Source organism: Rhinichthys klamathensis, unplaced genomic scaffold (genome assembly GCF_029890125.1).
Source record: "Rhinichthys klamathensis goyatoka isolate OS25496 unplaced genomic scaffold, OSU_Roscu_1.1 h1tg000005l_1, whole genome shotgun sequence".
In the NCBI taxonomy this organism is placed as follows: domain Eukaryota; kingdom Metazoa; phylum Chordata; class Actinopteri; order Cypriniformes; family Leuciscidae; genus Rhinichthys; species Rhinichthys klamathensis.
Window position 1 is genome coordinate 6,421,977 of NW_026606558.1, and position 26,140 is coordinate 6,448,116.

Below are 26,140 nucleotides of genomic sequence, written 5' to 3' on the forward strand. Positions count from 1 at the left end.
AATAATAATAATAATTCATTACATTTATATAGCGCTTTTCTAGGCACTCAAAGCGCTTCACATGGAAGGGGGGAATCTCCTCAACCACCACCAATGTGCAGCATCCACCTGGATGATGCGACGGCAGCCATATTGCGCCAGAACGCTCACCACACACCAGCTTACTGGTGGAGAGGAGACAGAGTGATGAAGCCAATCAGTGTATATATATATGGGGATTATTAGGAGGCCATGATGGACAGAGGCCACTGGGCAAATTTGGCCAGGATGCCGGGGTTACACCCCTACTCTTTCGAAAGACATCCTGGGATTTTTAATGACCACAGAGAGTCAGGACCTCGGTTTAACGTCTCATCCGAAGGACGGTGATAAATTGAGAGTTTAAAAGAATGGCATTTATTTGAAATAGAAATTTGCTTGTTTCAAAATTGTTTGATCAATTTAGTGCATCCTTGCTGAATAAAATTTGAAAGAAATGTGAAAAGACACTTTTTCAACAATATATATATAGTATATATACACACGTATTTGTATTTCATTTTTAATTTTAAGATTTAATGTTATATTTATATGGTATTTATTTATATTATTAAGGTTTATTTGAACTATTAATTCTTGCCATCATCAAATATCAAAGTGATACCACAATAAAAATCTATGATCTTGCTGTATCTTATAAATGTGTATGTAGTTCAGCACCTGTTTACTGCATCAGTGCGGCGCCACTCTTGGGCCGGTGTGACTGGCAGAGGTCTGACCCTTGCCAAGGTTAATGTCTGTCAGTGCAGTCCAGAGCCTGCTGACCAACACACACACACACACACACACACACACACTGACAAAAGATGCAGCTATATACTGACAATCTCACTCTGTCCTTCCTCTAACTATCACTCCTCCTGTCGCTGAAACCCATGTGAAAGTCCTGAGTCAGGGATATCGGCAGCACATCAGTGACCGAGCACAGGACAGAAAACATCAGTCCAACACAAATTCAAGACGATTTCTCACCACACATATTCTACACTGAAAGTGCCAATGATGAACTCAACACAACCATCTGTAAAAATCACAGATAAATGAGTGACAGACTAATATATGGGTCAGGATCGGGATGATTCATTCAGTACCCAGAAAGTCGCAGATAAAAGGAAGGCCGTGTCGTGAGCTGCTGTAGAGACATAAACTAATATAAAGCAAACATCTGCTGACTGCTGTTAACAGCTGTTAAATCAGACTCATAGTCAGTGGAGGAAAAGGGGAGAGAAAAACATGTTTTGCCGAACCTAATGAAGGTTATAAAGACAGAGGGACTAACTAATAAGCACAGCGGTGAGATAAACGATGATTAGATGACAAATGAAAAGCTTTGAGAGAGAAAAATCTCATCTAAATGAGTTCATTAAAGCTGAAATTTCATTCCAACTAGAGTTCATCAAGGCTTCAATCCTTTCTCTCCCACCATCTTTTTCATTTGTTATAATTTCCCGCAAGATAACCCAGTACAAATTTCAGGACACAAAACGTCACATGCAGTACAACAACATTTGGCTTTAGGTTTGTAATGAGTTTCCCTCTAAGACAATACAGAAATTTTCTTATAGATTAGAAGTGTAGTGATTTCTGAGAAACGCTGTTGAATGTGCATCAGACCGAGTGCCAAAACACACGTGTAGCCAATCAGCAGTAAGGGGCATGTCCACTCATTAGGGGGAGGTGCCTGTGTTGGGGGCGGAGCTATTGATATAGGGGTGTGATCATTTTGGGTAGGGGCGTGTTTGTTTTGGTGATTTCAAAAATCAACAATGTTTCTCAGAAATCACTGCAGCTCTAAAGGTGTCATTTCATGCATCTTAACCGTGATCTCCAGTGATTAACTGGGCAGGCCTGTCTCTTTTGGTCTGGGATGGAGAGAGAGAGAGAGAGAGAGAGAGAGAGAGAGAGAGAGAGAGAGAGAGAGAGAGAGAGAGAGAGAGAGAGAGAGAGAGAGAGAGAGAGAGAGAGAGAGAGAGAGAGAGAGAGAGAGAGAGAGAGAGAGAGAGAGAGAGAGAGAGAGAGAGAGAGAGAGAGAGAGAGAGAGAGAGAGAAACTTTCTTTCGGCACACCATCATCACGCTCATCGAGCGTCCTGTCCATCTTCATTCTGGGCAACAGAAACCCTGGCGAGCTCTCAGTGTATTCAGTTTCAGGCAATAATAGTCTAATGGATCCTAACTATTGTGATATCCTGATCTTTCTCTCTGGGCCTTTCTCTCTTTCCACAACACACCTACAATCGCACACACACTCTGCAGCCTGATTCATCACACAAATGGATAAGGTGTGGCGTTGTGGATATTGAGGACTGCACTTAAGTGTCTGCTGAGTGGCTCTATGCGTGTAATAATGATGGCATCACATGTTAATGGACCCAATGCTCTTTCTTTATGCTACATCATAGTTATATGAGAACATAACTACACAGCTTGAAATCCAGAGCTGGTCCTCAAATACTAACAGGGTCAATCTCGAAATAATCCAACTTTACTGAGGGGGTTTGATAGATTTGCCACTCTTGATGAAGCACCACAAATCTGCTCTGCTATATATTGACTTAGAGACAAGTCGGTTCTCTTTCATGGTTCGTAAGTTTTCAATCAAAGATTGATTCTTGTGCAAAGAACCCAAAAAAATGGTATGTAACCCAAAAGGCTACAGTGGTTCGGCCACGTCTCGTGCGAACTGGAAGGCCCAACTAATGGCGCCTAAAAAACCTTGGTAAAAAGATAGAGGCTGACCCCAAAAACCACAGGCTCAGCCTTCCTGATGCCTAAATGCAAAGCTTTCAGTCGCCAAACTATTGTACAAAACGTTTGCAATCCAGTGGCACCCACAGCAACGTATTGGTTAGCAACGTTTGCTAAGGGACTTGCTAAGAGAATGTTTATTTTGGGGAAAACTATCCCTTTAAGATGATTTCGAAGATTGCTGGCAGTTTTCCAAAAACTGAACAGGTGCAGGGACAGCTGTTGTGTGTGTGGGAGAGAAAGACGTGCAATAGGTAGGATCGGTTAGCAAATGTTCAGGATTCCCCTCATATTTACACCTTCACATGAAAAGAAAAGCCAACATGAGCAGAAAAGCTACCAGTTAGTCAGGAGAAAGGAAGGGAAATGAGCAAAGCAGGAAGATTGTGGTTTGTGGAGCGCAGAGAATAGCAACAAGGTGAGGCAGAGCAGTGGGAGGGAGAGCTGGAGGGTAATCGATTTCAAACGCCCTCCTACAGGAACATCCATCTCCAGCGGACTGGATCTCTCCCTCTCTTTTTTGCACTTTTTGTTATCTTCTCTCCCTCTCTGAGCTGGTTTCCTCTATTGACAGGTGCGGGGCTGACAGCATCAGCTAGAGGAGTGGAACGGTGTTGGTTTGTGGTGATTACCCTGCTGTCACTTTGGTGGTAATTAGTTCTCTTAATGCTTAATGGTTGATGCAGGGACCCATCCATCTGAATGACATCTTCCCTCCCTCTGTGTCCTTTCTCACCCACATCCCGACCTCGTCTTGATCCTCCGCTTCACCTACGCCACTGATTAACACCTACTCTCAACATAGCCAGACCTTTTACTAAACGGCAAAGGTCTGGTCCACACCACAGCTTATTCTGAACAAGAAAACAACATGAACAAACGATGGATGGATGGGCGGATGGATGGATGGGCGGGTGAATGGATGGGCGGATTGATGGATGGATGGGCGGATTGATGGATGAATGGGCGGATGGATGGATGGGCGGGTGGATGGATGGGCGGATGGGCGGGTGAATGGATGGGCGGGTGGATGGATGGATGGATGGGCGGGTGAATGGATGGGCGGGTGGATGGATGGATGGATGGGCGGGTGAATGGATGGGCGGGTGGATGGATGGATGGATGGGCGGGTGAATGGATGGGCGGGTGGATGGATGGATGGGCGGATGGATGGGCGGGTGGATGGATGGGCGGATGGATGGATGGATGGGCGGATGGATGGGCGGGTGGATGGATGGGCGGATGGATGGATGGGCGGATTGATGGATGGATGGGCGGATGGATGGATGGGTGGGTGGATGGATGGGCGGATGGATGGATGGGCGGGTGGATGGATGGGCGGATGGATGGATGGGCGGATTGATGGATGGATGGGCGGATGGATGGATGGGCGGATGGATGGAAGGGCGGATGGATGGGCGGATGGATTGATGGATGGATGGGCGGATGGATGGATGGGCGGATTGATGGATGGATGGGCGGATTGATGGATGGATGGGCGGATTGATGGATGGATGGGCGGATTGATGGATGGGCGGATGGATGGAAGGGCGGATGGATGGGCGGATGGATTGATGGATGGATGGGCGGATGGATGGATGGGCGGATGGATGGGCGGATGGATGGATGGGCGGATTGATGGATGGATGGGCGGATTGATGGATGGATGGGCGGATTGATGGATGGATGGGCGGATGGATGGAAGGGCGGATGGATGGGTGGATGGATGGATGGGCGGATGGATGGGCGGATGGATGGATGGATGGGCGGATGGATGGATGGGCGGATGGATGGATGGATGGATGGATGGGCGGATGGATGGATGGATGGGCGGATGGATGGATGAACATAAACAAACACAACTTTATTTCCAGAATTTCTTAAAAAAATACACCGGACATTACATAACGACATCCAATCAGAACTGAAGCTGGGACCAAAAAAAAACACCCAACCTCATCCTCTTCTCCATCTGATCACACCTAGTGATCTAGTCAGGTCTAGTCAGCACAAACAACCACATATGACAACGCACGGTAATGTGTTCACAGTTTACAGTGCAATGACAAACACATGACTCATTGTGCCCATTTTAGCATGATGCATTTGCTTGTTTACTTAATTTGTCACATGATATCAATATCACATAAAACACAGCAGTATAAGCTTCCCTCCTCATGCAGTTTTTTTAAAAGGCAGTAACTCAACTCTTAGCAAACAAAACGTATCAACCCTAAACAGTAAAATAGCGACAGACTGCTTTAAAAGATAGCAGTAGCAATAGCAGGTCTCGGAATAGTTTAGCAGCGGGTGAACTTGAGATGTTTTTCAGCCTGATTTAACAAGGCTGAGGGACCCTGAGCTCACATGTATAATTCAAACATTAGCAACTGCTAAGTGCTAGTTCCTCTCCCTGCACTGAAGCCTGTTGATAATGGCCTTGTCAGTCGGTGCACTGTGGCTTGAAGGACGCTGCCCTAAATCATGAGACCCTGAGACTTAGCAGCAACCATCGACTGTCTTTCCACCCATCTATCCCTCCCTCCTCCTCTCCACAGCTTCTCCTCTTTAGCTCACTATTTCTGATTAGGAGTAAATGACCTATTCATATTGTATGAATCTCATTTCCTCTCCGAGTCTGGCAAGTGCATAGTCACTTTATCCATTTCCATTCATCATATCGCATACAAAATCATCTTCCTTTCACAGTCTTTGTCTTTGTTCTTTTTATATTCACATTTACCACAAATGTAATACGTTTCTAACAGTTAACAGGTGCTATAAATAAATGTCCACGTATAACAGGCAAACATACGCATAACATGACAGATATCACTGAAACAGGTGTCCTGAAACAAAAGAAGAAGAAAAAACAGAAAACTAGCCAATCAAAATCATTTTTCACATTCGCAAAAGAGTACAAGAGTGTTCGTCCACTTTTAGCAGGCTTGGTCCTGGAAGTATTTTCCCCATTCATTTAAACTTTATTAAAATGTTATAAGCCCCATGATGAAGGAAACTTTTGAAAAAGTATTTCAAAATTCAGGTTTTTGGAAATCATCTCCAAAAACAACAACAATATATTTGACAATCGGAATATCAGTGTTTCATGCTATAGCTAATACATTTGTGAATATTTTTGATAAAAAAGGAAAAATGACAAAAGCAGATCATCATTCATTCAGCGCTGTGTCACGTGACAAGAAATGGCGCGTCGCCATGGAAACATTAAAGTGACAAGTTCTAAATAACGGTCGCCTTAAAGGGGTCATATAATGCCATTTTTGTACACGCTAATATGATTTTTTAGGGTCTAAATTAAAATTTTGTAATATACTTTAATTAAAAATTCTCATTAGTATTGTAAGAAAACAGTTATTTTACCTGGTCAAAAACAGCTCTGTTTTCAGCACGCCGTTTCAGTGCATATAACTTTAAATGATAATGAGCTCTGCTCACCCAGCCTCTCTGTTCTGTGCTACACCATAACTCAATAACACAATAACCATAACGCGTTGTTCAGTATAAACGTGGGATTATGAATTATATTGAGAACATCATACATAGAAAACATGCCGTAATGTACCCTGACTGAGTGTAAACCTTAGACGCATTCATTGTGAAGCGTGCAGCTAGCAATTTGCAAAGATTAATATAAATATAAAGTTTAATAAAACGTTACACTAACTTCCGTTCTTCTAGAGGTTCAGCAGGAACACGAATATCTGGTACCGATGCTTTTTTCATGAGCAGCAGCTTAGCAAATCCAGCTTTATACTGACCCTCGTTTATAAAGCAGTCTGGTGTGTCAGCGGTTCGGATTTAGGAACATTAAAATGACTGTGTTCGTTATTACACCCAAGAACAGAACACCACAATCGCTTAGACGCCATTCTGCTCATAGACAGTGCTCCAGCATATCAACAATGACCGCGCCGGTCCGCGCAGACTATGATTGACAGCTCGCTCACGAGTGAGGGCGGGTCTGTGTTGAAACGCTGCTGTCATTCAACACTCGTGGGAGGGGCTTCCGAGTGTGTGACGTCACAGGCTCGAACGGCTCGATTTGAGGCAGGGGAAAACATATAAGGAGATTAAAACAAAACCACTGGATGGATTTTTATCATTATATGATGGTTGTGTACAGACACTGCCAACACACATTTCAGTACAATCAACTTGTAAAAGTGCATGTACCATTATATGACCCCTTTAAAAAACTCACGCTGGGGGGTCAGTAAAAATATTTTATACTTGCGTGTGAAAGGGTTAAAAGTGGAAGCTTGTGCATAGCTTTGTTGCATTATATAGAAACTTTGTTGATGTTGTTATTTTCATGCGTGTTCTGGTTATTATCGCATGATTAAACGCATGAGTCGCGCATGAGTCTTTATAGGGCGATAAAACAAAGCTTTGTTGCATTATTTATTTTTTTAAGTGGGGATTGGGGGTGCGCCAACCCGGTTGGGACATAGAAGGGGGTGCGCAGGAAAAAAGTTTGGGAACCGCTGGTTTACAAGGTGACATCGCCATCTACTGGCCTGGCAGCAGAATACAGCGTTTTAGACTCTGTTTATCTGGTATTAAGATGCGTTTTGGTCGATCGGATCACAAGTGGACGACACTAAATACAGGAGTAAACGGGGTCTAAAATGTTTTGAGCTTCTCCACTTTCCACCACTTTCAAGAGGTGGTTGAAACGCATCCGGCCGGATTGCTTTGGTAGTGTAAACGCTCATGTGGTCGAATGTGATCAAACAGCCGCAAAAGACGCCGACTCTCCGTCTACTGATCTAATGAATAAACATTATGGGAAGCGACTAGCCACACGGGATTTAAACTTTGTCGGCTGGAGACACAAGTTTGGTTTAAAGACGAAAAACGTATCAAGCACAATGTTCTCTCACCATTCCTGATTTCTAATACACACTCACACGTCCGGCTGGTCTTACGGCTGTCAGAGCAGAAACTAAAACTGACTGTTTTTCTGTCATCTCCAGTCGTGTCGTATATAAATTCATATATAAATATGCATGAGCTTATTTTGTCCATTAGATCGAAAGATCAAAAAAAAAAACTTTACATTAACATTTTACCCACCCATTTTTTCTTGTATATTTAAACATTTATTTACAACAATAATGTCATAACATAAGGCATTAGCAGTTGCAATTTTGCAGTGTATAGGCTAAATTATTTAATTTGATTGCTAACAGCCCAGTTTTATTATTATAGGCTAACTAAATTTATTGATCAAATGTAAGAATTTTGACATGACACATGATGCATACATTTAATAAGGTCTTTATAAAGGTAAATAACGCCCTGTGGTAAATATCACAAATATGCACATTTAAGTATGTAAAAGCTGATACACTGAGAATATAGCTTCAGATCAGAATAAATTATATTTATACCCCAAAAATCATCCCAGACTACTGTTATTTTACATTATTATTTTTACAGTGCCGCCAACACTGATCTTGCATATCAAACGTGCAGTTGCGCCCGTGTAAACATTTTTTTATTCACAAAAACAAATTTCTCAATACTTTGCCTAGATTTGAAGGCTTTATCGCTGAGATCTCCCTTTTTGTACAAATCTCTTAAACTCACTGACAACAATAAGAACAACAAGTTTCTTAAGGACTATTTTTCTTGCTGGTTGAGGTGTCATGTTATTTCTCTGTATTTATTTTTTCTTTTCATTTTTGTTAATGCATTCAATGCAGTGCTTTTCTTGCAATAAAAAAAAAAAAAACATTTTCTCTATGGAGAAAATGAATGTGATATTTAATGGTGGAAGGGGCGGGGTTTGGAGAAACCTCTTCAGTAAGAGACTGAAGTAACAGTGATTGCTTGAGTGTGTGTGATGGTGAAGTCTGCTGTCATGCACTGAACACTGAGCTCACTGCTGTTCTCTGAAGGGACTCGGTAAGCCCATTCCCCATATTTTGCTTACCACCCCCTTCCCCCTCTTGTCTTTTCCCTCTGCCCCTCTCTCTCTCTCTCTCTGACCATCTGTAATCACAGAAGGACAGCCTTGATCACCACACCATGCACATATACTCCGGGGGAGCGGACAGCATATATGACACTGCAGTTTTTGACCTAATGAGAAGAAAAAAACAACCATCTCAGATCCTTATTTCACATTAGTACAGAAAATGATCACCACTTTTGACATCTCAAGCAGACAAAATACACACTTTGCAGGTATATGCATTAAATAGTCACTGGAAAGTGGGCCAAAAATATTGATGACTCATCTTCTCCGCATGGGTGCATACAAATGTCTGTCCATCGGGGCGTGTAAAAATGCTCTCTGGAATGAGAATGTCCTTGTCACCTTAATTATAAATAAAAAAGCACTGATGCAACTGATCTGAAGCTGTTAAAGACTGTGATATTCCCCTCCTCTTCCCACAAAACCCTCACAGTCATTGTCGTCTATGCAAACCAGCCTCACATCACCCCTATCTGCGGGGATTACCCACAGTGCAACATGGTTTGCGGAAAGAAAAAGCCTAGATTGCACAGTTAGATCTGCTCGTAAGCTCCAGAAAACATCTCGGAAGAGAGAGAATCGCTGAGCATGTTTAAGAGGAGAGGATGAAATATTAATGCAGCTCATTCCCATAATGCCCCCAAACACCATATGCACATGCTGACTGTAATCAAAACATCCCTGTATGGACTCTTGATCGTATGCCTGTGATTTGAAATGTGAAATTTGATGCTGAGGTTAGAGGATGATGCTGAAAGCCCTCAAGCGATGCACTTAGCACCAGAGGTTTCAGTAAACCATTATGACTGTATGGAAACATCACGATGTAACTTCACTTAGACAAGGGCATTAACAGAGACTTGATGAATATGCATAATAGCGGAACGAGCTAGATGATATCGATCCTTAGAGACGTCCCTTAATACTACTTTCTGTGATTTTTGGGCAAACATTTCCAAAATGCTTACTACTAAATGATGCACACTGATTAATTTCTTATATTTGAATATTTGATCTATGGTTTTAAAACTGATTACTTGTATTCGACTTGATGGCTTTAAAAATGCTAAAGTGTGGTTGGTGGTTGTGGATAATTACCAGTATTTTCTTAATCATATTTGAATGATTTGAAGCATAAACTGTTGTACTGTTTTATATATATATATATATACAGTGTACATATATAGTTAGTTAGTTAGCATGAACTAAAACTAAACAATACTTATAAGGAATTTATTAATTGTAGTTAATGTTAATTTCTACATTTACTAATACATTATTCAAATCAAAAGTTGTATCTGTTAACATTAATTAATGCACTTTGAAATAATATGAACAAACACTGAAGAATTGTATTTTTATTAACTAACATTAACAAAGGTTAATAAATGCTGTAAAAATATATTTCTCAAAGTAAGTTAATGTGAACTATAATGCATTAACTAATGTTAAGAAATGAGATCTTAAGTGTTACCGATATTTTTTTTTACCAGAAACCAAGAAAAGCAAAATACTGATTAAGGAAATCTTTTTTTGCGGTGTATTTTCTATGGCATCAGAAAACATAGGACAAATGAACTTTTGGTCACACTTTAGTTTAGGATCCAATTATCACTATTAACTACGACTTTTGCCTCAATAAACTCCTAATTACTGCTTATTAATAGTTAATAAGTTGTTAAGTTTAGGTATTGGGTAGGATTAAAGGATGTTAAATATGATCATGCAGAATAAGGCATTAATATGTGCTTTATAAGTACTAATACACAGCCAATATCCTAGTAATATGCATAATAAGCAACTAGTTAATAGTGAGAACTGAAATCTAAACTAAAGCGTTACCAAGCGTTTTGCTACTATCAGAAAATAAATGGTACAAAAGCTGTAACTGTATCCTTTCAAAAAGTATGTACCATATCAATACTGTATGAAGGACTATACATAAGGTACCTCTATGGACCCTTTAGAAGTAAATAAGGTACAAAAGCATGCACATTAAAAGCTTACTGCCCCGCTGACAGCTATTGTACCATTTTTCTGAGAGTGTAAATGAGAGATTTGAGAATGAATGACTGCAACACGGGGAGGTTTTCACTTCGACATCTCCAGGCGGAAAAGTGTTGTGTCTCGGACCCGTCGGGTTGAATTTAATGAGGAGGGCTGATGACTGTCCCTGAATGACTCGGCGTCCTAGAAATGGCCAACGGTGAATCAGCAGTCGCACACGGCTCACATTCAGAGGACAAACACCACCAGACAACAGCTTTTTGCCATGACTAGGCAGGGAATATTCGAACCTCCACTAAAGACAGCATCATTACAACTCTGTGAACAACTCACACACCAGGAACTATAATCATCCTGGATGTCCATGGTTATGCAGACTCAAGTAGACATCTAGTAATGCCCTGTTTTAGTTCATATCTAAGTTCAGGGCCATCATACTGGCCAGCTTTAAAATATTCTTGGTGCCCCACTGAGGGTTAGTTCATCTTGTACGTTTTCGTACAACTCTAATCATATGAATTCGCACACAAATACGCCAGAACCTAAAATAGTTATGTTTTTTTATGAGATCAGGTTGTGTTTTACATGCAATTAGGTAACACATTATTTCGATAGTCCACTTTAGACATTCTAAGACCTATAAGTAACTTTTCAACTACATGTCAACTAACTCTCATTAGAGTATTAGTAAACTGTATGCTTAATATCCGATAACTCTTTATTTTGATTCTCTTCCAACTGACTATAAGTAACTTGGCAACTACAAATCAACTTTTTCTTCGAACACGAACCCTAACACCTAACCGTAACCAGAGTCTACAACTGTCTACTAATAATCTGATGAGAGTTAGTTGACATGTAGTTGCATGTTTAGCATAGCTAAAGTAGAATTGTTTAAAGTAGACCATCGAAATAAAGTGGAACCTGCAATTATAATAAATGTGGACTGAAGTGTTCAAGCTGCATCACCATAAAAATATCACAAAAGTCACCCAAGCGAATCATGCACCATATTCCAATTCTTCTGAAGTTGATTATATTTAAGCTTTCAAATTCATATTGTGAAGATTATCACGATGAAAAAAAACGAGTAAGAATCAAAAGCTTTTGTAGATCACAGACCTTATTTTCTGCAACATCGCAAAAGCCAATGGAAAAATCCTATTGGGTTTTTTGTCGAGAGAAAAACTAACTTCTGTGTTGACCAACAAAAATACTTCATCCCAGCACCCCTTTATAGTATTGTAAAGCTGGTGAAATGCAGCAAAATGAGGGCGAATACATGATGTCAGATCTTTCTCTTTATGGTACCAAACGAATTTTGATTTATTTTTAACCTATGGTTTTAGGAAAATCCTGTTTCTGTTTGAAATAGTAATGCAACACCAGACTTTCCCAGGGTTTTGATTTTAAACCCTGCACACATCTGGAGCTGTGTGCTGCTGTCAGCATCATTACAAGCATCTAGAGCTGAAACCTACAGTATTTATCTACAACACTTTCACATAAACATGTGCAAGCTCGCATGTAGGGTTTCGGTGCAGAGCTTCCCCAAGGCAACGGCACCCAAAGGCATCAAAGATGAAAATATACAACATAACAAGAGAGAAACCATCCTTAAAGTCCCCCTGCTGTGGTGAAAATCAAGCTTTTAATGTTGTGTATATGTCTATGTGGTGTTTTTATTATGCTTTAAGAACAAACCACGTGCAAATGTGACGGATCTAGTCTCTCTCCTTCACTCTGCGTTGTGTTTTACTCAAAAAATGCCCGAAATCCGATAAAGATCATCCGAATGACGGGCTCAATCTCCGGTCGATGCCCCCAATGAATGCACGAACACAAATGCTGACTGGTGTAAATCTGTTTACTGTTGAATGAAATAAAACACCTTTTTAGTCAGCGCCGCCGCTCCCACCACGCGCATCACGCGCTGTGCGTAGGGCACCAAGTGCTGAGGGGGCACCAAAAATAGCCTAATGAAAAACCAATCATCAAACTTCTTGTTATAATCAGATTTAGCGCGTTCTTCCTCTTCATTCCGCAGCGCCGCCGAGCAGAGACAGAGAGCACGTCAGAAACACAGGACAGGGTGTGTGTGACGTGTTCATGTGTGTGTTTATCTGAGCCTCATTGGTCTGTCACTGCTCGTCAATGTCAGAATATTTGAGATGACCAATCAAATCAAAGTAGGCGGGCTTTATGTTCACAGACGCTGAGCGCGAATTTTAACAGTGCAACTCGACGCTTCAGTGTACGGTCAAGTGCGAAATAAGATGTAAGTAGCTAAACTTAACTTTATTTGACAGTTTTTTTTAGGTCATAAATGTTAAACGAATGACAAAAAATAATTAGGCAAACTAATATAGTTTTGTCTAATTTCGCCATTTTGAACTAAGAAATAGGCCTATAACATGTAGCCTAGTGTAATAGTTTAGGCTACTGTCATTGTGAGGGGACAAGAAACATGAACAAAGCCGTTTTCATCATGTTAGGCACAGGATTTATAATGAATGTGTACATATTGAGAATAAAATACAAATTGTAACCTTTAGTAAATTAAAAAAGCCAACTTTAGGAGGGGAAGAGACGGGGCAAGATAAAAACAAAGAGAAAAAGAGTGTGATGCTGATGAGGAGAGAAAAATAATCAGCTGCCCACTGACATGGTTTTAAAGCTGTTGTTATCGATTTTTTTTTTTTTTTTTTTTTTTTTTTGCCTTCACAACATCTTTAAAATGCACATCTGTAGTTCAGAAAAATCCCAAATTTCCCCCGAACACCCCTAACTAACCTGCCTCAAATTCGGGATCCCAGTGATTATAAAACCATGCCATTGCATGGTAATGAAACTAGTTAATAGTAAGCATTAGACCCTAATCTAAAGTGTTACTTTTTAGCTTTTTAATTTTTTTATAAATCATACCCTCATTGGGGGCTTAGCCCCCCTAAATGAAAATCCTAAATAAAAATGTTTTTTTTTTTTTTAGGGGGGGCGGGGGGGCATCATAAAGGAATTATGCTTAGGGCACCAAAATGGCTAGCAGCGGCACTGTTTTTAGTAGTATTTCGTTGCAGGAATACTGACCCACAGCGTGCAAGTACACATTGCAACTCCTGTGTTGCATCATCTTAAAGGAGAACTCCGCCGCAAAATGAACCTTTGGTCTAATTACACATTGTTACCTAGTCAACCGTTATCTGAGATTTGTTTTCATGATTATCGAATGTAAATAGTTTTATCTCTAAAAACAGTTTAGCCTATAAAGCTAGTATAACGCTAGTATATTGGGCATAGTGTAATGACAAATAAAAATCGCCTGTTAATACCACTAAAAAGGCTGAAAATAGCCCCACACTAACACGGTAGCATAATGAGGGTCCCTACCTTCAAACCGAAGCATTGAGAACTTTGTCAGTGTCCAGACAGTTTAATAAGAAGATATTTTAAACATACAGTCAACTTCGCAAATACAGGCAGAAGCTATCTTTGAAATACAGTCTCTACCAGTCGATCTACGAACGCCGATCCAAGTGCGCTGGTGAGATGTGAACGAGCTATAAGTTGTGATAAGGTGAGCGCGAACAGCAGGCTTGGATCGCGTTCGTAGATCGACTGGTAGAGACTGTATTTCAAAGATGGCTACTGCCTGTATACGCGAAGTTGACTGTATGTTTAAAATATCTTCTTATTAAAGGGTCATGAAACCCCCCTCTATCAGCTCAAGTCTAGCTCATAATCTTTTTGAAAAATGCAACTTAAATGGGCGTGGATGGCTGTGAGAAGAAGGGAGGGAGTGGGTGTGGCACGGCAGGGGAGAGGGGGAACTGTCATCAGCCAGCAGTGTTGCCAGATGTACGATAATTATCGTATTTGTACAATAATTTTGACCTCTGTACAATGTACGATCAATAATGAACAATAATCTCAGAGTTTTCAGTCGTTCGTCCAAACACACATCCTACCGCTTCTCTCTCTGACCCCGAATCATTTCGCAGGCTCGCCTGCCTGCACGTACACACACACACAACACGGTGTCGCCCGGCCCGCACGTCAACACTACACATTCACAAGTCTCCCGCATTAAGCATACAATTGATATATTATCGAAATATCTAAAATGTTCATAACGACCGCTTATTTAACAAAAGGCAAGTAAAATGACCAGGGTTACATTTTAGACACACTCTGAAGGGATAGAAAAGTCCTCAGGACTTGGTACCGCATTACTCGCAAGACGTAACTTGCATTGGTCATCGACAAAGCCGAAGTCCACCATTCTCCAATTCTCGAAGCTCTCTCGGGTAAAATGTTTGCGGCACTTGCGTCCCATGATTGTCTCTCTCCTTTACTACGCGATATCACAGTTTGACATGTCTGTGGAAAGATCCACGTGGTGTCATGAATAATTAAGAGACCGTGTCTTCTCATAGGATATAAAAACTCAGTCTCATTAATAATTATGAGAGACCGATGAGTCATCAACGCACTACACTGTGCACTGCCACGTCACAGCCTGCGATGAAGATTTTAAACCCGGAAGACGAAAATAGCTGGAAAAAACTAAAATTTAACCATTTTCGCCCTACTATTAAATCTAACAGATGCTAACATTGTCTTCAATGTTGTTCAACACACATACCTCTGTTAAAATCTCAGAAAATTTGGTTTAGGGTTTCATGACCCTTTAAACTGTCTGGACACTGACAAAGTTCTCAATGCTTCGGTTTGAAGGTAGGGACCCTCATTATGCTACCGTGCTAGTGTGGGGCTGTTTTGAGCCTTGTTAGTGGTATTAACAAGCGATTTTTATTTGTCATTGATCTATGCCCAATATACTAGCGTTATACTAGCTTTATAGGCTAAACTGTTTGTAGAGATAAAACTATTTACATTCGATAATCATGAAAACAAATCTCAGATAACGGTTGACTAGGTAACAATGTGTAATTTAGACCAAAGGTTCATTTTGCGCCGGAGTTCTCCTTTAACAGAATTGACCAACATTCTGTTGTGACCACATCACAACACGTGAACAGATTTGGCATGAAACATGACAGTTATAATAATTAACAAACATATACAAAAATACATACCTGTTGAATGAAATAAACACCTTTTTAGTTTCGCTGCAGGAATACTGACCTAAATAAAATATAAAATAAAATTAACCTCGTGGCCTTGCTAACGAGAGTGTGGCACAACGAGAGTTCACAAAAAAAAGCCATATAACAAACAAAAGGTGTGTTAATACTCTAATTCAATGGTCGAAATATTAGCCAAACCAAATCACAAGCATAAAATACCCAAAAACTCGACATATCTTGCATTATAATCAAATTAATATTACTGAAATGAGACGGAGCATGAATATATACCCACCCACAGCGTGCAGTACGCATTGAACTGCTGTGTTGCGTCATCTCCCGTCTTACCGAACATTTTATTTCCTGCAGTCCCCAAACAAACCACATGAGGGCACTACCCACTACCTAATTACCCACCGCTGCTGAATTCAAGAGGAATTCACATTAAAAACGGAATAAAATACTAACTCTGTTACACAAATTCATAAGTCGACAGCATTGCTGAGTATTGTCTCCTTAAAACTGCAGTGAACCAAAGACAGTCTGAAAAACGCAGTTTGAAATCGCTGGTGTTTCTGACGTCACAAACCAATCAGATCAACGTGTGATCGTCAGTGAGTGGATCTCTGAGCTGGTGTGAGTGAGTGGAGGCGGGGCTCATTTGCATAGTCATAGAGCCACGTATACTAAATTAGGCAAGTGTGTAGAGTTACAACATACAAGGTATTTTTGAGGCATGATGATTTTTTTTCCAAGGAAAAAACTTTTAAATATGTAATTTTGGTGATCAAAGATGAGTTTTAAGGGATAACAATCATTGACCACAGCAGGACTTTAGTATACGTAAATCATGACAGAATTTTTGCTTTAACCATCCCTTTAATTTCGAGACATGGTGGCTTCTACATCACTCCACTAACCTGTTTACACAGTATTGTTTGAGGTCAAGATAAGCCTTAAGTGGCCCTTGGAGAGGTTATCTTAGCGTTGTGTTGACGCACAGGGGTGTGCTCCCTCTCTCCCTCTCGCAAACACACATCAGTACATGACTCAGCATCATGAGACATTGCCGGGAGTTGCTAGAGTCCTTACGGGAGAGCTTTCTGTTTTTAGGACATGCTTACAATAGGCTTCAACACTAACACTTACTGCAATGCAGGGTATAAAACTGCAGCAGCATGTAAGAGCTAGGACTAGTAAAATATCCGCTGGGGTCAGAAATATTTCATTATTTATTTATTTGTAAATCAATTATTTTAATTTGCAAGGATGCATGATCAAAAAGTGACAGTAAAGACATTTGTAATGTTACAAAGATTTATATTAAAAACAAATGCTGTTCTTTTAAACGTTCTATTGTATCTCAGTTTACCACAATACATTATAAAAAATATTGAGCAGTTTGAACACTGTTAATAATCAGAAATGTTTCTCAAGCAGCAAATCAGCACTTTAAAATGATTTCTGAAGGATCATGTGACACTGAAGACTGGAGTAATGATGCTGAAAATTCAGCTTTGCATCACATGAATAAATAACATTTGAATATATATTAAGGTAGAAATCAGTTGTTTTAAACTGTAATGATATTTTACAATATTACAGTTTTTATTGTCTTTTTGATCAGCCTTGGTGAGCAAGAGGCTTCTTTCAAAAACATGAAATATCTTACAGACCCCAAACTTTGTAATAGTTGTGTATGTTATATATTGCTTATGTTATTCATATAATCTCTCCAGTGAGTTTCAGAGAGGAGGGATGTCACTGCACGCAGAAGGCTGAGCTCATACTAGACATTTTAACTGCATTATCTATTACAATCTTGAAGCAAGTTTTCACTTTGATACGAGTTGTGTGGCCTGAAAATGTTCCACACTGATTTGGCATTTAGATATATCAAACCAGTTTTAAATTTACCCAGATATGATCTTTTAATACTAATAAATAATGAATCCAGATATTGAGCTCATCTCATCTCTTGAGCTCATCTCTGTGGAAAAGTGAACATATCAAACAAATATGCTTTTAATGCAAGCATATTCACCAGCCAAGTAACTCTGGTTGACTAAAGCGCTCATATTCCTTCCCTTACTGCCTTTATTTCTTCATACCACTTGTTCTCTCAACCGACTTCATTGCAGTTTCAGCAGTTCTTACGGATGCCTTGCAAGCATTCTTCTTAGCTTTGTTGGCCAACGATGAAAAATGGCCCAAAACTTGAGAAGAGTGCAGAGGGACCTGAACAACATGTTCAGGTTCTACAGACGCAGGCATTCAGTCTCTCTACGAACACACACACACATACACACACTGCCAAACCTCCTCTCATCCAGTACTTTATGATCTCTCTCATTTTCTCCTCCATCCCCCCAGGCCATGGCAGAGCGCTATAACATAATACAATGTACTGTACAGTAAGTAAAGCCTGTGCCCAGAGGAACCCTATGGCGATGCCATGCCATCTGCGGGCCTGGCACCAGCTGCCAGCGCTCAACAACCACCATGATAACAACACACACCTCACCCCGACACATTTCGATACTCCTCACCTCGCTTCCAGACCGATGAAAAGAGCGTGTTTAATATTGCTTTCCTTTTTAAGCATTTGGCTATCGGGACAGTGATGAGACCTTGATGAATGTAACGCAAACCACTATCAGGACTCTCCAGAGTCAGCCAAGCAAAGAAAGAGAGGATTGCAGAGAGAAAGTCTTGATTTCAGTTTAACACGGCCGCTTCTAATTGGACATCAGGGTTGAGAAGTTCATTGATTGTCGCTGTCGGTCGTAATGAGAGAGCAAAAGGTCAGTGAGAGAGTTATATGCGCATGATTTCTCCAAGGCCTTATGTGGTGAAAAGAATTTTTTTAAAAAATGTATCAACCGTTTTCAACATTGATAATCATAATCAGCATATTAGAAAGATTTCTGAAGGATCATGTGACACTGGAGAATGGAGTAATGATGCTGAAAGTTGCCTCACATTTTTTAAGTACAATCAACTTGGATGTTTAAGTCATTTCAACTTAAATTATATTAATCTGACTTAAAAAATGAGTTGAATCTTATAAAAGAAAGTTGAAAATGGCTTAACTTATTTTGATTAGTTAAAGCAATGTAAAAACATGTTAAAAAAATTACTTATTGATCATATATTTTTTACAGTCACAGGAATAAATTGTATATATATATATATATATATATATATAGAAAACTCTTATTTTAAAAGTACACTCTAAAAACTGCAGGGTTAAAAAATAACCCAACCAGCTGTTTATTTGTGAATGACCCCCTTACAACTCATTTGACCCAGCATGAGTAACCCAAGAATGTGTTTACAGTACCCCAAACAACCCAACATTTTGACCCAGCACAATCAACCCAACAATTTGTTTACAGAAACAACCCAGCATTTTTTTGAGTGTATGATTACATTCACCATATTACCGTTTTATTCTATTTTGATAAATATGAGACTTCTTTCCAAAAACGTACCAACCCCAAACTTTTTCTCTTTTTCCTTTTTTAGGAAAAAGTCACCATGAAATCAAAATTGACAATTATTTTTTTTACAGAATGTTTATAATAAATGATTGATCTGGGCACATGATTTTTTTTTTTATTCATGTGCATTCGTAATCTTTAAATCAAAAACGTTAACCTCCCCTCCCCCTCCAAACAACATCTGTTCTCTTATAGGCCCCTGCGGAGGGAGGGCTTTATATCCTCCGCAAATGTCCCGAACGGCGCTCTTCATGTGCACGTGAGCTCTTGTGGACTTCACAATGGCCTTGGCGTGAGCATCAGAGCGGTAAGATTTTCTCCAGAGCGGCTTTCTGAAGACTCTCGCTCAGGGCCGCTTAACCCTTTGTGATATGCTGGCTCGAGAACATGTGAAATAAGCAATAGGTCAAAGGTTATGGAGTTCAAATATTGTTTTCATGAAGTTGCGAACCTTATACAAAAAGTTAAGAACAAAGGAGAAGAAATTGAAAGAGAGTATAGAGAAACCAAGTTAGCAAAGATTCATTTTGTATACTGAACAGTTTTTTACCAACATCCCGACACCGTCCACACTGCTGAGAGCGATGTTTAGATACGTATGACATATTTAACATGTAAATATGTGCTGTGCGCTTTCCTCTCAATAACAAAAATAACAGCCAGAAGGATGAAATCAAGTCTACATTTTTGTCTTCAAGTAAATTCATCTCGTTTAAAATTGCTTAGATATGAATCCTGAAAAACAAGATGAAAATTTAAATGAAAACACGTCAAAACACAAGCTCGATAAAAGCACAAAAGCTGGTTTTGTGAGTAATAATAAAATAAAAGCTTATCTAATTCTACTCACACTAGTATTGCTTTAGTCATCTCTAATAATACATACAGCTTGAAATGTGCTAAAATGACAGTGTTGATTTTATGCCGCAGTGACTTCACAAGCTCTCGGTTTCAGCACTTATATCTGGCACAGCCTCGAAATGAATGCAATATAAATCACTACACATTCCCAAACGTCCATATTCCCATCACTACTATTGAAGAACAAGTTAGTCAGTCTAATGAATAGTTTAGCTGTGGTCAGTAGATGCTGGAAACTAAACGCAAAAGTGTATATATAATACATAGTAGCCTATATATAATTATTCATAATTTCTGTGTGCTGGAAAAGTAAATCAGAGTTTCTGCATATCTTGCATAACTGCACAGCCAAAAAAAAAAAGTTTCAATGTAGACATAACCCACTTAGAAATCCGGTTTTGTCGTCTTGGGAATTCTCGGCTTAGACGTGGTGTTTTGAACAGGCATGGCAAATAAACCATTCATCTTCTTGCTGTTCAGACAGATTTAGAAAACTGTACTTGGCACATGTATTTCTTGATTTTTGTTTATCATATAAATAATGCAAAAGGTTTTCAGCCTATGCTTTCTTCCTCTTTGCTCAGCTGCTTTGATATCTTCCTCTTTCAGTCGAGTTTCAGATATCACATTTTGTATGGTCTCTTGGTCCCATCGAGACTGACTTATGACACCTTGCTGAACCGAGACTCGTGTTCGCTGGCGGCGACTCAGCAGGCTTTAGAAAAGAGTGGTGCAGAAGTTGCTGTGGCTGGCTGAAGTTGAACAATACAGATGGAAGGCCTGGCCTTGTCACAACAAACCGAGTTCAGAAGGCCCTTTCCCTCACACAAACACACAACAGCCTCGTGCAGATTTGCAGAACACACACTAGGCTATTCATCTGGCTCTCTCTCCCCATCACCCTTTACTTGGCAACACACAGAACAATCGCTGAGGACAGCGAGAGCAATGGGCTGATAGTCACGTGACTGTTGAAAACAGAACGCCATGTAGGCACAATACAGAAAGCATGTTTGTGCATTCAAAATCAGTTGTGTTATGCATCAAGGATTGTGCCGTGACAAGATCATTCTGAGAACGATCTATTAAAACTAGCATGAGAGACTCTCTACACGTCGTCCAAGGACCTGAGAAGAGAAATCAAAGAACGAACTGGTGTGACGTCATTTTGAACCAATTCAGGCAAAAATGTGACCCTGGACCACAAAAGCAGTCTTATGTGTCCATTTTTTTAAATTGAGATGTATACATCAACTGAAAGCTGAATAAATAAGCTTTCCATTGATGTATTGTTTGTTAGGATAGGATAACATTTGGCCGAGATACGACTATTTGAAATCGGGAATGAGGGTGCAAAAAAATATTGAGAAAATCACCTTTAAAGGTTTCCATTTCTGTTGGCGATTGTGCAGCATCCACTTACAAAAATAAAATTTTGATATATTTAAGGTAGGAAATTTATGAAATATCTTCATGGATCATGATCTTTACTTAATATCCTAATGATTTTTGGCATAAAAGAAAATTCGATAATTTTGACCCATGCAGTGTTTTGTTGGCTTTTGCCACAAATATTACCCGTGCAACGGGAGCCAAAGGGAATTTTCTGGAAAAGTTTGCTCCGGTTGCTAAACAACTTCGACGTGGGAATCTTCTCCGGTTCATTTCTTCTGTTCAGCAGGGCGGAGTGGCAATCGGGAGAGTCGGGAGTTTCCCCGGTGGGCCGGTAGTGTTTCGAGGGCCGGTCTGATAAAATGTATTCATTGCAAGTTCGCCATGCGCACTTGTGGCCAAAGCGAGGGAAAGAAAAAATTTTTTTTAGATAACGGAGCGTATATTTGCACTAAGTGCCTGTCTTTTTGCTGTATTAAGCAAAAAGACGCGCGTCACGGAATAGCTGCATTGGCGTAGGTCGTAACGCGTGAAGTGCTTGAAAGCAGCTTTGGATGCGCTCGACCCGAGTTCGAATCCGCCTTTTGCCGAACTCTCTCTTCTCCCTTTTCCCAACACATATGAGATGTAAAATGTATAACCTAACATAAAGGTCTCAAGCGTTATATTTGGCCAACGAACTAAAATCGAAACCATGATATGGCTTTGTGCCTTTATAAAACAGCACAAGACTTTAAGAATAGACATCCTGTTTGTGCTGCGTGATTTAAAGAAAAGTGCGCTCTTTGCTCACGCGATCAGCATGGTTATCTGGTGTTTTCTCCTAAATAAAAGCTCAAGGGTTTATTTCTTGCAAGTGAAGAAATTAGGACAAAAGTATTTACATTTTCCTGTATTATAGTGTAATGTAGACTAAAATATACTTTTGAAATATTCATTTTCATTTATAGTACATTTATAGGCTATATTATGGATTTTACGTCATAGGAATAATTATATAAATCATTATTACATTATTATAATAATTGTTTGGCATCCTAAAACACCATTGATAATGTAATGTAGACTGAGACTCTCATTACTATAAAAAGATGTTTGAGCCCTGGTACAAGTCAATGCTTTTTCTTTGTTCAATGTTACAGTTCATGGGTTGGAGCCGGTTGAAGCTCTTAATTTTTACCTCTCAAAGAGCACCAGATTGATGCATTTAACCTTAAAATGTACAAAATTTTCTTGCGGGGGAGCATGCCCCCAAAACCCCCTAGAGGCACAGAGGTCCACCCAACATAGTTTTACAAAATCCTATGGGAAAGAACGACCATTTATGAACTTTACTCCAGCATAGCAACAAAGTTCCTTTTAAGTCAGTAAAACTGTAAATGCCATATTAAAATGTCCTCGGACAAAATATACATTTGGCCCTAAGGGGGGGCCTACAAGACATTGTGCCCAGGGGCCTCTGAACTCTTAATCCGGCCCTGAGTCCATCGAGGTCAGACGTCCACGAGTAAAAACATGAAAACACATAGAAATTGAAGCTACTTCTAACTGAAAGTGACACTACCACCACCGTTTTTTCACATTTAATACTGTAAAACTATCTAAACGTGCATATAAATAAACATGACTTGATTGGCGTGCCGAATTGCAGAGCTCATGCAAACATATCCACATCGATCGCTATGATCAGATGCTTTCTAAACGGCTGCTTACTCACCGCTGTCATTTCTGTTGTGCGCTTATTTTGTTATTGAGAGGAAAGCGTGCAGCACATATTCATATTCATCCAAACATCGCTCTCAGCAGTGTGTAAGGTGTCGGGATGTTTGTTAACGGCAAAGATGTTTCAAACTTTTTTTACCCCTAAGTGAAGAATAAAACTTTTCCCTGAGTTTTTCAAGGGATTAGTCACCCAAAACTGAATGGGAGATACAAAAATAATTGATAAAAACTAGACGAAACGCAAAACTGTTTGCATCTTGAACCTCAACGAGCCTAAATGCATGAAACTATAAAATGCATCTTTAAGCATTTATATAAGTTCTCTCTCTATATATATGTCCTGCTCACCCTCATGATGATGCAGGAGGACAAACAAAAGGGAGGGAATTCACACAAATGGTAATTTTGCAGTGGTGACTCTCTTTCACGCATTAATGCTTCCCCCAGAGGGCCTGAAGTGTTCGCCACATTGGTGACATTCAAGCCGAACCTCAAATGGAGCACCGTGTGAGACCGCTAGAGACATCAAGGGCCACAAACACCACATCACACACATCCAGATCACACAGATGTGCAGGAGTATTAACCAATATTCTCTCAGTGAGCAGACACAGTTGGCATCTGTGATCCGTTTTATGTTATCCCCTCTTTATCGACATTTAAAACTGATTTTTTTTTTACTTCAAATGACTTTTGGGTAACAATATGCATCGGTGTGTAATCACCGTGTGTGTGTTTATTATAATGGAATATAATTTACAAATTGTAGACACAACAAACGCTTGGAGAGTGTATCGGCAACACAAAGCCATAGTAGAAGAATACTCTGAGTCATTAGATTATGATTTAGAAGCCATATCAATACGGTTTTGATTGTTTTCTGATTAAAAAATGTTGTAATTCTCCATAAGCTTTAACTTTGAAGCTGCTATGTTTAAATGCCATTTGCTAACATGTATCAACAAAGACTAAAACTATACACAAGGAAATTAATTAATGTTTTTGAAAATGTAATATTTGTTGCAGGTTTTTTTATTTTTTTAAATGACTTATTGGGAATTTCAACATTTCCAATCCACAAAACAAACAACAGCATGCTTTTATACCAGAGGTATGATGTTGAGTCATTATAGTTACAAAGCGTGAAAGTCTCTCTTTATTTCTCTCAATGTATATGGAATCTTATAGAACTGACACTTCAACCTTTTACCTCACATCACCAAGAACTTGAAAGAAAATTAATAAAGAGATTAGCAAGCATACTAGGCTATGTATCAAAATAGTAGTTCACGTGGTGCGTTTAATCTTCTTGCTATCTCAAATAATCGCAATGTGACATTAAATGAACTTGGATTATTATGACACTGGATGAATCACACACTGGCTCAGGAACAATGAAGGCCAAACTGGTTGTCATAAGCGCAAACACAGAACGTTCCTCTAACGTCAGTATCTGGTTCCCATTTGGTATTTTCCCATATTTCTTTTTAGAACCAAGTAATAGCGTTCGAGGAATGTTCTTTTTAGGTTTTATTTTTTCAACCATAAAATAACCAGAAACCTTCCTAGAACGTTGCAGGGTGTTTACTTTTAACACCTAAAAATAACTTATAGGCTACCGAACGTTCCTTCAAGGTTATTTTAATGGTTATTATTAAACGTTGCATGTGTTTTTATGTAATGACATAGCTCTGAAATAAGTTTAATACTGCGTTTATGTTGAAATGAGATCAATCAATACGCGTTATAATGATAATTTAAATCCAACTTTATAGCTAAAATGTTAGGTCAGGGTTAAGCATAGTGTGAAAAGCACAGAAATAAAGAACAGTAAAGATATCGGAGTCGCTACGGAGGTTTGGGGAACGTTAGAGCAACGTTAAATTAACGTTCTACAAACCAAAAACGAACGTTCCATTTCCGTTAAGAAAACTTTCCTGGCTAACCAAAAACAAACCTTAATAGAATGTTTCTGAGAACCAAACACTAACGTTCTGGGAACCAGAATTTGCTGGGAAATGCTTGATCGATTGTTTTCAGTCTTGTCTGTATAAAAACACAATTGTTTTCTTGCAGTGGAATTACATCTGTATTTAAGCCCTTTATACACCTTCACCTCATCGACAGCATCTCAAAGTGGCTTCAGCCTCGTGCAACCTCCAGCAAGCGGGTCAGAACAATGGCAGCGGCCGTTCCCGAGTCTCACCTGTCAGGCTGTCGTAGCACTCGATCTCGGTGCTCTCCACCGTTCTCCTCTGCTCTTCTGTCAGCTTGGCAGCGGCTTGGTTGAGGAGGTTCACCTCGGATCCGGTGGTCCCGTCGACGAGATGGACCCCTTTCAGTTGCAGCAGTGCCCTGTGATATTTCCCAATAGCTTCCCGGAATTTCTTCTCCTTGTAGCATCGGTGACCCTCCACTTTGAAGTCGATTGCTTTCTGTATGTTCGCCTCCATCTCCATCTCCGCGCCGCCGACGCGATACCCTCCGCCGTCCCCACCCGCCGCCGCCGCCAGACTCCGGCCCCCAGCCTCCGGGTAGCTCTTCAGGCTCTTGATCGAGTGCTGCTTCGCTTCCATCTCGCTCAGGAAGCCATGCTGGTCCGACACGGGTGCCTGTGTTCGCTTTAAGGGCTGGAGCAGCGTGCTGTGCATAAAGGATGCGAGCCAAACGAGCGGCGAAAAGCACAGGCGCGACCGGACAGTAGGAAGTAAACACAACACTAAAGATTCCCGGCTGTAAAACGCGTAAAAGAGACAAAGAACATAAACAAATAGA

The 26,140-nt window shown here is 40.0% G+C and overlaps 1 protein-coding gene across 1 annotated transcript in view; it reads right to left on the bottom strand.

Moving 5' to 3' along the window:
- ttc9b (tetratricopeptide repeat domain 9B) overlaps positions 1–26,057 on the bottom strand; it is a 33,597-nt gene extending 7,540 nt beyond the window's left edge. The window contains exon 1 of the mRNA XM_056256384.1: positions 25,572–26,057. Within this exon, the coding sequence (XP_056112359.1) occupies positions 25,572–26,016 (445 nt within the window). The 5' untranslated portion in view covers positions 26,017–26,057. The remainder of the gene's footprint in view (positions 1–25,571) is intronic.
- Positions 26,058–26,140: the final 83 nt, after the last annotated feature.